Source organism: Arachis ipaensis, chromosome B04, assembly GCF_000816755.2.
Source record: "Arachis ipaensis cultivar K30076 chromosome B04, Araip1.1, whole genome shotgun sequence".
Classification (NCBI taxonomy): Eukaryota; Viridiplantae; Streptophyta; class Magnoliopsida; order Fabales; family Fabaceae; genus Arachis; species Arachis ipaensis.
In genome coordinates this window covers 127,131,906-127,144,675 of record NC_029788.2, presented here as the reverse complement: position 1 = coordinate 127,144,675, position 12,770 = coordinate 127,131,906, and the positions used below count along the sequence as shown (strand labels likewise).

The 12,770-nt window shown below is 33.7% G+C and overlaps 2 protein-coding genes across 4 annotated transcripts; both read right to left on the bottom strand.

The window, feature by feature from the left end:
- LOC107637282 (quinohemoprotein alcohol dehydrogenase ADH-IIG-like) lies at positions 297-4,892 on the bottom strand. The gene is made up of 2 exons (XM_016340714.2): positions 4,729-4,892; positions 297-755 (listed from the first exon to the last, which is right to left on the bottom strand). Exons 1-2 carry the CDS (start codon positions 4,870-4,872, stop codon positions 297-299), a joined length of 603 nt encoding a protein of 200 aa, XP_016196200.1. The 5' UTR covers positions 4,873-4,892.
- On the bottom strand, positions 5,288-12,508 carry LOC107637280 (polyvinylalcohol dehydrogenase). 3 transcript variants are annotated; one of them, XM_021122014.1, is made up of 4 exons: positions 12,295-12,508; positions 11,443-11,915; positions 10,375-10,981; positions 5,288-5,809 (listed from the first exon to the last, which is right to left on the bottom strand). In XM_021122014.1, the coding sequence occupies exons 1-4, from the start codon at positions 12,379-12,381 to the stop codon at positions 5,354-5,356; spliced, it is 1,623 nt and encodes a 540-aa protein (XP_020977673.1). In that variant the 5' UTR covers positions 12,382-12,508; the 3' UTR covers positions 5,288-5,353. The 3 variants fall into 3 exon arrangements, with proteins under 3 accessions (XP_020977673.1, XP_020977672.1, XP_016196198.1); XM_021122013.1 differs by lacking the exon at positions 5,288-5,809 and adding an exon at positions 9,113-9,731 and having other exon boundaries at positions 12,295-12,502; XM_016340712.2 differs by lacking the exon at positions 5,288-5,809 and adding an exon at positions 9,113-9,728 and having other exon boundaries at positions 12,295-12,496.

The following is a 12,770-nucleotide window of genomic DNA, read 5'->3' as shown; positions in this document are numbered from 1 at the left end:
GATTAAGACACCGAGACCAAAATAAATTTTACTATTTTATTTGGTGTAAAGTGATAGATAGAAATTGAAATAAGAATAAAACTCTAATTTAATTTGCACAAAGGATAAAATTATAATTAATTAATTGAAATGAGGGTATTTTAGATATAAAATGTTATTAAAATTTCAGTCTCCGTTTCTAAAAATTTCAGTCTCCTGTGTCCTTACTTTTTAGAGGTATTGAAAAACTGAAATTTTAGGGACAGAGACAAAAATTTTAGTACCAGTCTCTGAGTCAACAAACATAATACTGTGTCTCAGTTGTCAAAACACGAGTCATGGCTATCCAACCTTGTTTGCCAAACTAACTCTCCTGTTAATCTCTTAAGAGCAATAACCACAGCAGGACCATAGATTCCAACAATCACAAATTCATCAGCTATGGTTGGTGTTGCCCTAGACACTGTCCAATTAACACCACCAACCAATCCTGTTGGTTTTAATCCTATTAGTTCTTGCAAGTTTTGCTTCCAAACAAGGCTTCCATCACTTGCTCTTACTGCAAACATTTCACCATTCCATGATGGGAAATAGAGAATTCCATCAACGATTGATGGGGTTGCAGTTATGTCTTTCCCTGCATAGAATTTCCATTTTAGGCTTAAGTTTGAAACGGTTTCACGGCTGATTTTGTGTTCGTTGTTGGCATATCTTCTATTATATATGTCTCCACCATGGTTTATCCAATTTTGTTGCTCCTTTGTGGGAAGCTTAAACTGAAATTACTCAACACTTGTAAACTCAGTTTAATGGAGTAGTAAATAGTAGTATATACTCAAAATTATATTAAGAGAAGAATAAATATATAGAAAATTAATTTTTAATTAGTTAATATTAATTAATTTTTTTAGAGTTTATAATTTAAACAGGTTTAAAATTAAGAATCATTTAAAGTTTAAAATTTAAGATAAACAAAATAATTTAAAAAAATAATTGATGTTGGCTGAAAAAAATTTACTCTGCAATATTACTCTAGCAAAATTAATCAGTAGTGTAATAATCTTTCACTCTTATGAAATATTAAAATATCAACATGCATTCCAACTAAAAAAAAAATTAATAAATAGATAGATATTCTCTTACTTTATTATTCCTGGAATCCATATAACCAAAGAATTCTTGGACAGTATCTCTTGAAGAGCTTCAAGTTTTGAGAAAATTTGCTTGCCCTTAGAGTAATTGCTACCAAAGCATGCTCTTGAAATAACGTCCCCGGAGAATTCTCTAAAGTACTCATCAACTTTTATATTTGCACTTCCACCATTTTCCTTTATTATATCATCCCATGAGTTTACCAAAGAAGTAGCACATTCACCAATCATAGTCATCATTCCCTAGGGAGGACGCTTGAAACACGTTGTTAGTTAAAAGGCCAATTTAATTTATAGAAATTCAATAGCAAGATAAACATGTTCTAAGATGATCTTTGAATATAGACAAGTAAACTGGTTAAATATATCTCTGACTAATTTGACATTAAAATAATATCGTTTTGTTCGAGTGATTAAAGATAAACTTTTAACCAATTTAACGATGATAGTATAGCATTTAATGATTTCTTTATCGGTGGAAATTAAAATTATCAAAATTTTCAAGTATTTAAAATAGGGGTATTCATGGGTTGGGTGAAACCGGGTTTGATATGATTCAGACTCGACCCGAAATATATACCGGGCCCATTTGTTAGACTTGAACTCGATCCTAAACCCGATGAAACCTACACACTTTCGGGTCACGATTATACTGGGTAAAAATCGGGTGAAAACCAGGCCGTTAACATTACCTTCTTGAAAGCTAATATGTGAAAATATCTAAATTTTCAAGACTCCAACCATTATTTAACATGGTAAAATTCATTTAGAAAAATATAACAAGAACCAACCCTTCCCTAAAATTAAAACACAACTAGGGGTGTAAATTACCGAACCGGACCGAAAATTACCGCAGAACCGAACCGAATTCTACAACAACCGATTGGAAAACCGAAAAAACCGGTTTTTTTGGTTTTTTTCAAACTAAACCGATCGGTTCGGTTCAGTTTTCGGTTGCCTTTGCTAAAACCGAACCGAACCGGACCGAACCGAAGAAGGAGGGTTCAGTGGAGTGTGATTTTACCAAGTTACCCCTTAACCTAGGTATAAAAAGGAAAATCAGAAAAAAAACCTAGCTTTCTTCTTCCTCTTTCTTCTTCAGCCGCGAACCCTGCCTACCCTATACCCACATACCCAGTCTGCCAGTCACCCACACCTCTCTCCCCCATTCTTCGAAGGTTCCATGGTTCCACCTCCGAGCTCCATATTTGAGAGAAGGAGAGGCTGAGGGAGACAGAGAACTCGCCAATCGTCGCTCGAAGCCTCGAGGTCGTTCATCATCGCCGTCGAAGGGTTGCCGTCGCAGGGTCGCCGAGCAACATAGCCAAAGCCGAGCACTCGAGCAGCACTCCAACGTCCAACCAGTCCAGCCGCCGAGCAAGATTCCAGTGGCCGAGCCGCCGAACAACCAGTCCCTCTCCTGCAAAAACCCAAAACGAAACAGAACTATGTCTTCGTCAGAGGTTAGATTTTGTGTTTGGTTATTTGTATTGTTAATTTGTTATGTGAGTTTCTGATTGTATGTTTAGTGATTTGGAAGACTTATTTAAAAATATACAGAGTTAATGAACAGAAAAAATGAAATTCTGGAGTTGTTAGATCTGAGAAAATGTTGCTGTGTTGAATGTGTCTTCTTTTTGGGGGTGAATTAGCAACCTCTTATTCTTGGTGATAATCATAAGTTGCAGGTGATTCCTTCATTTATCATTTGTTTGATTAAGCTGCTAACCATGTGGTGAACTGCCTTTTCATGTTGCCTTTTACATGATAAAGTAAATATTGAGTTTTAGTATATTAGTTAAATGTTACTTAAAGATGCTGAAAAGAGACCATGATATCTAATGCAAATATTGGTCAACTATTTATGACTTTGCTAGTACTATTAAGTGATATGACAGTGATGTATGATGAATAACTAAAATAGTTCGATTGTGTTACCAGCAGTGCTTAAAACTTGTTTTAGGTTTGTACTTGTAGGCATATGATGTGCATAAGCCTTTCTATTATCTAATAATACTTTTTTAACCATTTCTTGGTATTACATAGTTATGCTTATTAAATTCTAAAACTCAAGCAACTTATTATATGAGAAGTGTGGTTAACGGAAACAGAGAAAAAGATTAAAAAAAGAAGGTAGTTTCTTGTTGGAATGGTTATCAGATATCAGTTATCACACATAAAATGTTGGCAGTTTAGATATCACTTAAAAGAGAATGAATTTATTTTAAAAATCTTATGACATTTATTTATCACTTTTTATTTGTGATGGATATCTTTGCATCTCTGTTCTGTCTTACCAAAGGTCTACTTTTTGTTCACTTTTCTGCTTCATCTAGCAGTACTAGTTGCTGATGTTGTATGCATATTTTCTTTAACTCTGCACTTTTGTCAAGTGGATTCATTGGTGGAAGGTATTGGTTTATTTTATATAGAGGTTGTTTATTTTATTGGTGGAAGATATTGATATCAACCAAATTTATTTTCTTTGTTAATATATAACTAATTGAGGAGCTTATTGAAGAGTTTGAGAAACTTGAATTAGGTATGCAAAAAAGAAATTTGTAGTTCCCTTTATGGTTTATGTTTATAATTTATAATCTATATTATGTTTATAATCTATATTGATTTTCTTGTTTTATTTTTGTAGAAATTGCACCAACCGGAGAAGATGAGGATGAGTCTGGTGTGGATTCTGATTAAACATGGTGGCTGTTTGGCTTTTATTTGTTTTAAAGTGAATGTTTCGGTTTAAACTGTGTTTATTGTTGTTGTTTTGCTAGACATTTTTAATTGTCTTTGTTTTATGTTTAATTAAGTTGAATTTGTATTGGATTTGGATGTGATAAACTCTTGTTATTCTAGTTTATTGAAGGTTTTAAATTTAATTTTATGGCATTTTAAATTCAGATAACCAGGTGTAAAAAAACCGAAAAAACTGACCGAACCAAACCGCTGTTGGTTCGGTTCGGTGCGGTTCGGTTGCTCAAGCAGCAGCCAACCGAACGGTTGGCCTCTTTGAACAACCGATCAGGTCGGTTCGGTTGGTTTTCGGTCCAAAACCGAACCGAACCGAGTCGATTACACCCCTAAACACAACCACAATCAATACTAATATTGTCTAATAACACCAAATATTTAAATCAATACAAATAACACAATATTATGCATTAGTCTAAAGTCTTATGTACTTTAAACATAAAACGTTAACTTATAGTCTTATAATTACTAATAACACAAAATATTAAGGTTTACAATACTTAAATTCTACATAAGAATAGTCATCATCCATCACTAATAACACAAAATATTAATTGTGTATGATGACCGGGCCACCGAGCCGAGTTCGGGTGACTCGAGCTATGACACAGACCTGACCCGAAATAATGATCGGGTCTATTTTTGATACCCTTACCCGGCCCTAAATCCGGTGAAATCACACCAAATTAGCCCCTACAGGAAAATTTGACTTTTTAGTTGAATTTTTATCTAATGGATAAGAACAAAAAATTTTCATAAATCGATGAGAATGAAAATTAATTTAAAGTAATTAAGTATATAGTACAGGAAAATAAATTAAAATTGTAGTATATATCCTTACGTTAAGAGCTTGGGATAATGAAATTGCTAATAGGCAGAAAACAAACAGAGAGATTACAAAGCTGGCCATTTGCTTCAAATAATGATGCAACTCAAATGTAACCGTGAAAGTATTCAAAGTGTTTTCCACCTTTAATGTGCACATATATCGTTATAGGACCTAGACATTGCTTCAATTGATGCATCTAACTCATGCACCAAAGGCCTCCTTTTATAGGCTCCAAAAACAAGCACTATAGTGGCAGCTATCACCACCTATTGGAATTGCCAAATTTCTTCCAAGTACGGTGACTAACTTTCTTTGAATTTTCTTTTATTTGGTTAGTGTAATATTATAAGGTGATTGCTCCCATACCCCCACAAACTTAGCGTATCGTTTCTCTTTTTTTAATTTGACTTTTGTTTTGGATAATATTATGAGAAATTTGTTCTACTCGATCTCAAGATCAGATTGCAGGAATATAATAAAATTAGAAGTGTACCTATATATATAATTAAAAAACTTCAAGAGGCTATAATATAATATATAGTCACATGTCTTTTCTTTTTATAATATCACTAAGTTTCCTTTCTTTCCATCATCAGAAATGAAGGAAGATTATTACTTTGGTGGTGGTGTATTTTGCTTAGACACAAAATGCATAAAGCGAGGTTCCAGAAGTGTGGTTCCCAAAAAACAATCCAAGACTAACATTATACCCATTTCCAAGGTATATACATCCATCACTAATTGACATTCCACCATAAACAGTAGCACCAGTCTCAAAGGACCAAACAATTTCACCACTCTTTACATTAATTGCATAAATAGAACCCTTCCAATCTGGGGAGCCTGCAAAGACAATGTCATTAGCCACACTAACAGGTCCACTGGCACTGGCATTGCTAGGGTTTCCAACCGACCATAGTATTGTGCCACTACTAGCATCCATTGCCACCCAACCACCACTGGTTGTGGTCTTGTCCGAGGGTTTAAGAGTGAAATTTTTGGCATCAGAGTTTGCAATGTTGGTGTATACCATCTTTGTGTCGGTTGCTGCCCCCCAGTATCCGCCTCCTGCAATCCCACCTGGCCCAGCTTCCTACACAAATATACATACAAAATCAAATTAAAGGACGAATTTATTTATCACTCCACCTATATTATCTTAATTAGTATAATCTCTCAAATATATTAGTACTAACAAAGGTGTTTTCTTTATATTTTATTATGTTCAATATATTTTTTTAAAATATTATTTATAAAAAAAATCTTTTTACATTTTTTCTCATAAAATCCTAAAAAAAATATTCAAAATAAAAATACAAACCAAATATTTCTCCTTGTCTTCGACTTCAAAGCCACCACCTGAAAACGGCAGAAGCATGTCCCATCATATGGCTTCCTCACGTGTTCTTCGACCTCTTCGGAGCTACAATTTTTCATGGACTGTGTCCTTCGATTACAATTTGACATGACTCTGCTTCCACCATGCATGGCTCTGGTTAGGGTTTTGCTTGCTGATCAATTTGAGAAAAACGTTCTCACCTACTACTATATAAGGGAGAGAAGGGATTGAGAGTCTAATACGAATGCCACGTTGAACTTCCGTTTGACACATCAACAAACTCCGTTTAACGGAGAAGGGTTCTCCTCACAGTTGGACAGATCTGATCCGTTTTTAAATTTTTCAAGGGTATGATTGTCGTTATCGAATTCTAGGGGTATTTATGTCAGCGTTTTACAAATTCGGGGGCATAATTGGTAATTTACTCTTCTTTTTTATTCAAAGTTAAATTTAATTGTGGACCCACATTTTTTATGGATTAATTGAGTCTACTAAAGTATTAAACTCCTAATCTATATCATACTCTTGTAAGAAAATACAAATTTAGAACCTTAGCTCGTTGAAAAGTAAAACAAAACGAAATTAATAATTTGAAAATTGGTATATGATTTTCGCATAACAAAATAGTTTGATAAATTCACTTTTTCCCAATTTAATATTTCTATTCATTTCATTCAAAAGTTATTTTTTACTTCACATAAAGAAAAAGAGAACCAAACTCTTTTATCATTAGACAATTCGTAAAACGTTAGTTGATTATTCTAAAAAATAATTAATTATGGTTGAAAAGACGCAATTGCTGACTATAAGTCACATTGTTTTGAAGGATAATACCAGCACATGATGACAAACTATAATATGAAACTTATGTATATCATATCATATTTGTCTTAATTCTTATCTTATAATTAATTAACTCTCAAATCTTATAGCTGTCACATGTGTGAGTCAACCCAATAATATTGTTGAAAAGATGATGAGGAGAGATTTTCCTTATCTCTAACCTTTATGCACCAAAAAATAAAGCAGAAGAAAGGTTGTTTAAAACCTACAAATGCTATGAAAACTTAACAAGTTAATGCAACCAAAATCGTACTTAACCCTTAATTCGATTTTAGAAGTTAATGCAAAGAATGAAAGTTGTTTAAAACTTACAAATGCTATGAAAACTTAACAAGTTAATAGTCAAAAATCGTCCTTAAAAGATATTTCAATCTTTATTTTCATCTCCGAAAGATAAATTTAATCAAAATCGTCTTTGAAAGATTTAAAATTAATCACGTTAATCCCTCCGTTCATTCTATCACTAACGGCGTTAAATTAGAGCCCCAACCCAACGATCCAACAACTTTCCTTCTCCTCTACGCGTCTTAGCCTCCATGCCAGTTTCAACAGCTGCTGCCTATTCGTCGATGCCGTTCTTCCAGTAATGGTCTTTATTCCAACTTGGCGGTGTCCATGGAAGAGCACAAAGGAAGACCAACACAAGCAGAGCAGATCGGTACAAGTTGCAGTGGAGGAAGAGACCACGTTCCACCAGAAGCCAGCAGTGATGATTGAGGAAGAACAGAGAGGAGTTAGAGGGCGCAGCGACGGCGATCTCTGCATCATTGGGTGGAGGGTGTTCGGCAAAGCAGGAGCTACCTATTCCCAAAATGACAACCTCTCAATCGGAATCAAATGCTTAACATTAAACTAACCAATATTTTGATTACCAACAATACCAGTCCCTGCAGCATTCTCAGCACGACGTTTCTACTTGTTAATGTCCTCCTTTGTGTGAGGCGCAGGTGCCAAATCAGAAGGCACGGTGGTCTTGTAGCTTTTATGGTTTTCTTTGGTTCCATCTATGGTGGCAACCACCCTGTCACCACCCTTGGGAGACTTGGAACAAAGACCCCCATATATTATATCAAAGTTTCAATCTATGAGCAACTGGAGTTCTGGGATTGAAATCCCGAAAAATAAAAAATGGGTATAGAGTAGCAAGTGTGTATGTTCATCTAAATCAGGAATCAATAGAGAAGAAGGGTTTCAGTGTTGGTGGCGAAAAGAATAATAGAAAGAGAGGGAAGAGGAGGAGAAAAGGAATTATGAGATTGAAACAAAGAGAAGAACTGCAGGTAAGAACCGGCAACATTGTAGTAGAGGAACGTATAGCGACTGACAGCAATGTGGAATACCTTGCAGGGTGGTGGCGTGGTGGAGCTTCAGGTAGAAGATGAAGAAGCTGTTGAATGTGGGAAGAATGAATGTTGTTTCTTGCTAGGTTTGGGTTTGGGTTGGATTGGAAGCGGGTATGATCCTGATCTGGTTTGAGTTGGGTTGTCAAGCTAACTGCCACGTCAGCAAACTTAACGTCGTTAGTGACAGAATGGACGGATGGACTAACGTGATTAATTTTAAAATTTTCGAGAACGATTTTGATTAAATTTATCTTTCGAGGACGAAAATGAAAATCGAAGTATCTTTCAGGGACAATTTTGACTATTAACTCAAAACTTAACCTACAACAACTATAAAATAAATTGTAATATTTTAACTAAATTCTAACAATTAGTTAACATAGTGAACTTGTTTACCACCTATAGCAATTGTTGATATCTTATTTATAGACAACTTTAGAGTTGAGACACTGATAATTAGTCTTAAATAAAACTATTTAGTTAGATTATTAGAAGATAAAGTTAGACAATCATTAATTAACTTGAGTTAGTTTTAGTGGTAAGCTTACTAGTTTGCTTAAGTAAGGTTGAGGATTTGAATTTCACTTTATACATATAATAATCCATTAGTCAATGACAAATCCTTAAATAAAATTCTAACCCTGATGGATTAGTCTTTGTTTTATCGAGACAAGAGAGATCGTAAAAAAAAATAAGATTAGACTATTCTTGCAAATGTGTATTCAAAGTTGAGATCTTATCAGAATTTCTTGAGCCAATCTTCAATTAATAAATAATGTTTAATGGACTTTGAGATAGACTAATTCGGACCCAAACTATGAGAAATAACTTACTCACAAGATTGACCAAAAATATTTAATACCAAAAAGAGGTTGACCAAAATAATTCATTGATCAATATGATTTAGTGACAAGTACACCACAATAATATTGGCTCTAGCTCTATATATATTGCACCTAAAGTTGAGTCCATGTTATTAATTAAGAAACACTACATAGTACATACCAAGTTCCCGTTATGATTTATTTTATTTTGACACAAAATGCATAAAGAGAGGTTCCAGAAGTGAAGTTGCCAAGATACAATCCAATACCAACCTTATACCCATTACCAACGTATATACATCCATCACTAATTGACATTCCACCAAAAACAGTGGCACCAGTCTCATAAGACCAAACAATTTCACCCCTCTTTGCATCAATTGCATAAATAGGACCCTTCCTATTTGTGGAACCAGCAAACACAATGCCATTAGCCACACTAACAGGCCCACTAGCAGTGGCATTGCTTGGGTTTTCTACTGACCATAATATTGTGCCACTATTAGCATCCATTGCCACCCAACCACCACTAGTTGTGGTCTTGTTCGAGGGTTTAAGAGTGAAATTTTTGGCATCAGAGTTTGCAATGTTGGTGTACACTATCTTTGTGTCTGTTGCTGCCCCCCAGTATCCACCTCCTGAAAGCCCACCTGGCCCAGCTTCCTGCTCACATTTTCCAAAACGCACCACACTCTTTTATTATTGGACTTAGAAGATACATCAAGTTCACATATAACATAATAAATATTTTTGAGAATGCCTGATACTTATTAAAATCTTGATTTATCTATCTATTTTTTTACCTATATATCTAAGATAATTATGGACTTAAAAATTAATTTTCTTATTAATATTAGTTAATCGTTGCAAGACTTAGTTACTTACTAAAGAAGTGTTGAAGGAGAAAAATAATCAATTAATACCTCTAAAAGAACTAAAACCTTGAAAACAAATTGTTTCATTTAATATTTTTTTATCATTATTTTTCAAAGGAATATAATATTAGACTTTCCCTTGTTAGTTAATAAGAAGATATAAAATTCTACAAAATATAAGGATTATAGTTTAATAATTGTATAGTAGAAACTCAGGTGCAGACGTGCAGTCGATTTTACGTGAAGTTGATAACTCAGAGTCGTTAGATGATTTGACTGATTTGACTAAATTTTTGATTTTTAACTATCAACTTCACGTGAGTTTTCACCTAATTGTATATTTGAACTCGTAACTTTTATTAAGTCACAGAGAATAATTCAAAAATTATTTCAAGAATTTTTTTTCTATAAAAGTTCAATTTTAAATTTGTTACCGTTGACCAAATGATGGTGCCATTGTCCCGGTGCAAAGCCCAAGCAAAACCACTCTTTTGCACAGCAACAACAATATCTTCCTTTCTTCCCTTCACATGAATGGTGATCATCAATGGTGCCTCAGAAAAATCAGCATCTGGATTAGGACCTGGTGGACAATTAGGAGATGAAGATAAATTATTGCACGCAAAGAACCAAACATCATACCCTCCCAATTGATGATACCACTTGATATCACCATTGTCCAAATCCAAAGCAAGAATCGAATTCGAGTGATTCTCCTCTTCAACACACTCGTCCGGGTGTGTTGGCCGTGTCGTTTGGTTGTTCTGTTTCTCTTGACACTGTTCAACACGCAAAGGCGCCGAGTACAAGTTTCCGGTGGCAATGTAAACATGGTTCCTTGCCTCGTCAATAGAAGGACTACTTCCCCACACGGCGGCTCCGGCGTACTCTCCTAGTTTTCCATGGTTATCCGGCAGCATGTAGGTTTGCCACAAGATGGCACCAGTGTAAATATCTAGCTTTGAAAAGCTTCCCCGGAATGTGCAACATTCTTCAACGCTTTTCAGTTCTTCTAGTGAGGATGTACCTACATAAAAACCCCTGGATATAGAGGTAGAATAGTTTTAGATATACAAGTAGTCAGAAATTTACAGTAATTGTCTTCATTTTAATATTTTGATAATTGGTAAAGTCCTTAAATAATAATTTAATTAAATTTATCAAATTATTTAACGATTTTCAATAATTAACTTTGCATGAAGTTAACTATAAGTATGTACCTTAGTTTTCACCTAAAGAAAGAAAAAAGTTTATATAAAAAATTTTAAAAATATTATTTATACATTAAAATTAACTACTAAAATCAGTTATTAATGTATTTGTGTATAAATACATGTGTGATTTAATTTATTTTCAATATATATTTATATTTCAGCATATATTTTATACTGATAACTGAGTTTAGTAACTAATTTTAGTATACATGTAGCATAACTAAAAAAATTATACAAATTCACTCTTGAAATTAAGAAGAGATATATATACCAAGTTATATTACCAACCCTTTATAATAAGTTCCGGACATGGTCAAAGTACTTGAATCATGACTATCCAACCTTGTCTGCCAAACTAACTCTCCAGTTAATCTCTTGAGAGCAATAACCACAGCAGGACCATAGATTCCAACAATCACAAATTCATCAGCTATAGTTGGTGTTGCCCTAGCCACTGTCCAATTAACACCACCAACCAACCCTGTTGGTGTTAACCCTGTCAGTTCTTGCAAGTTTTGCTTCCAAATAAGGCTTCCATCACATGCTCTTACTGCAAACATTTCACCATTCCATGATGGAAAATATAGAATTCCATCAAAGATAGATGGGGTTGCAGTTATGTCTTTCCCTGCATAGAATTTCCATTTTAGGCTTAAGCTTGAAACGGTTTCACGGCTGATTTTGTGTTCTTTGTTGGCATATCTTCTATTGTATATGTCTCCACCATGGTTTATCCAATTTTGCTGCTCTTTTGTGGAAAGCTTAAACAGAAATCATTCAATACTTAGCAAACTCAGTTTAATGGAGTAGTAACTAATAGTATATACTCATCAAATTATATTCATAGAGAAGAATAAGAATAAAAAACTAATTTTTTAAAATTATAAAAATTTTCAAGTATTTAAAACTTAAGAATTATAATTTAAAATTTAATATTTACGACTTAAAATTTGTCATTTAAATTTTTTTAAAAAGGTTAATTAATATTGACATAAAAGTTTGACTTTTTAGTTGAATTTTTATCTAATGGATAAGAACAAAAAAGTTTCATAAATCGATGAGAATGAAAATTAATTTAAAGTAATTAAGTATATAGTACAGGGAAACAAATTAAAATTGTTACATAGTATATATCCTTACATTAAGAGCTTCGGATAATGAAGTTGCTAATAGGCAGAAAACAAACACAGAGATTACAAAGTTGGCCATTTGCTTCGATGATACCATTCACTATGCAAATAATTATGCAACTCAGATGTAACCGTGAAAGTATTATTCAAAGTGTTTTCCTTTTCCACCTCTAATTTGCTCATATATCGTTATAGGACCTAGACATTGCTTCAATTGATGCATCTAACTCATGCACCAAAGGCCTCCTTTTATAGGCTCCAAAAACAAGCACTTTAGTGCCAGCTATCAGCCTATCACCACCTATTGGAAGTGCCAAATTTCTTCCAAGTACGGTGCCTAACTTTCTTTGAATTCTCTTTTATTTGGTTAGTGTAATATATATTAATTTTTTTTATTTAAATTTTTTAAAAAGTTAATTAATATTGACATAAAAATTTGACTTTTTAGTTGTATTTTTATCTAATGGATAAGAACAAAAAAGTTTC

Coding starts and splice junctions, on each gene's coding strand:
- LOC107637280 (XM_021122013.1), bottom strand. CDS start 12,381: ATGGTATCATCGAAGCAAATGGCCAACTTTGTAATCTCTGTGTTTGTT. Junction 11,916..12,294: donor CATTATCCGAAGCTCTTAAT/GTAAGGATATAT, acceptor TTTCTGTTTAAG/CTTTCCACAAAAGAGCAGCA. Junction 9,732..10,374: donor GCACCATCATTTGGTCAACG/GTAACAAATTTA, acceptor GGAAAATGTGAG/CAGGAAGCTGGGCCAGGTGG.
- LOC107637282 (XM_016340714.2), bottom strand. CDS start 4,872: ATGTGCACATTAAAGGTGGAAAACACTTTGAATACTTTCACGGTTACA. Junction 756..4,728: donor CATTATCCCAAGCTCTTAAC/GTAAGGATATAT, acceptor GAGTAATTTCAG/TTTAAGCTTCCCACAAAGGA.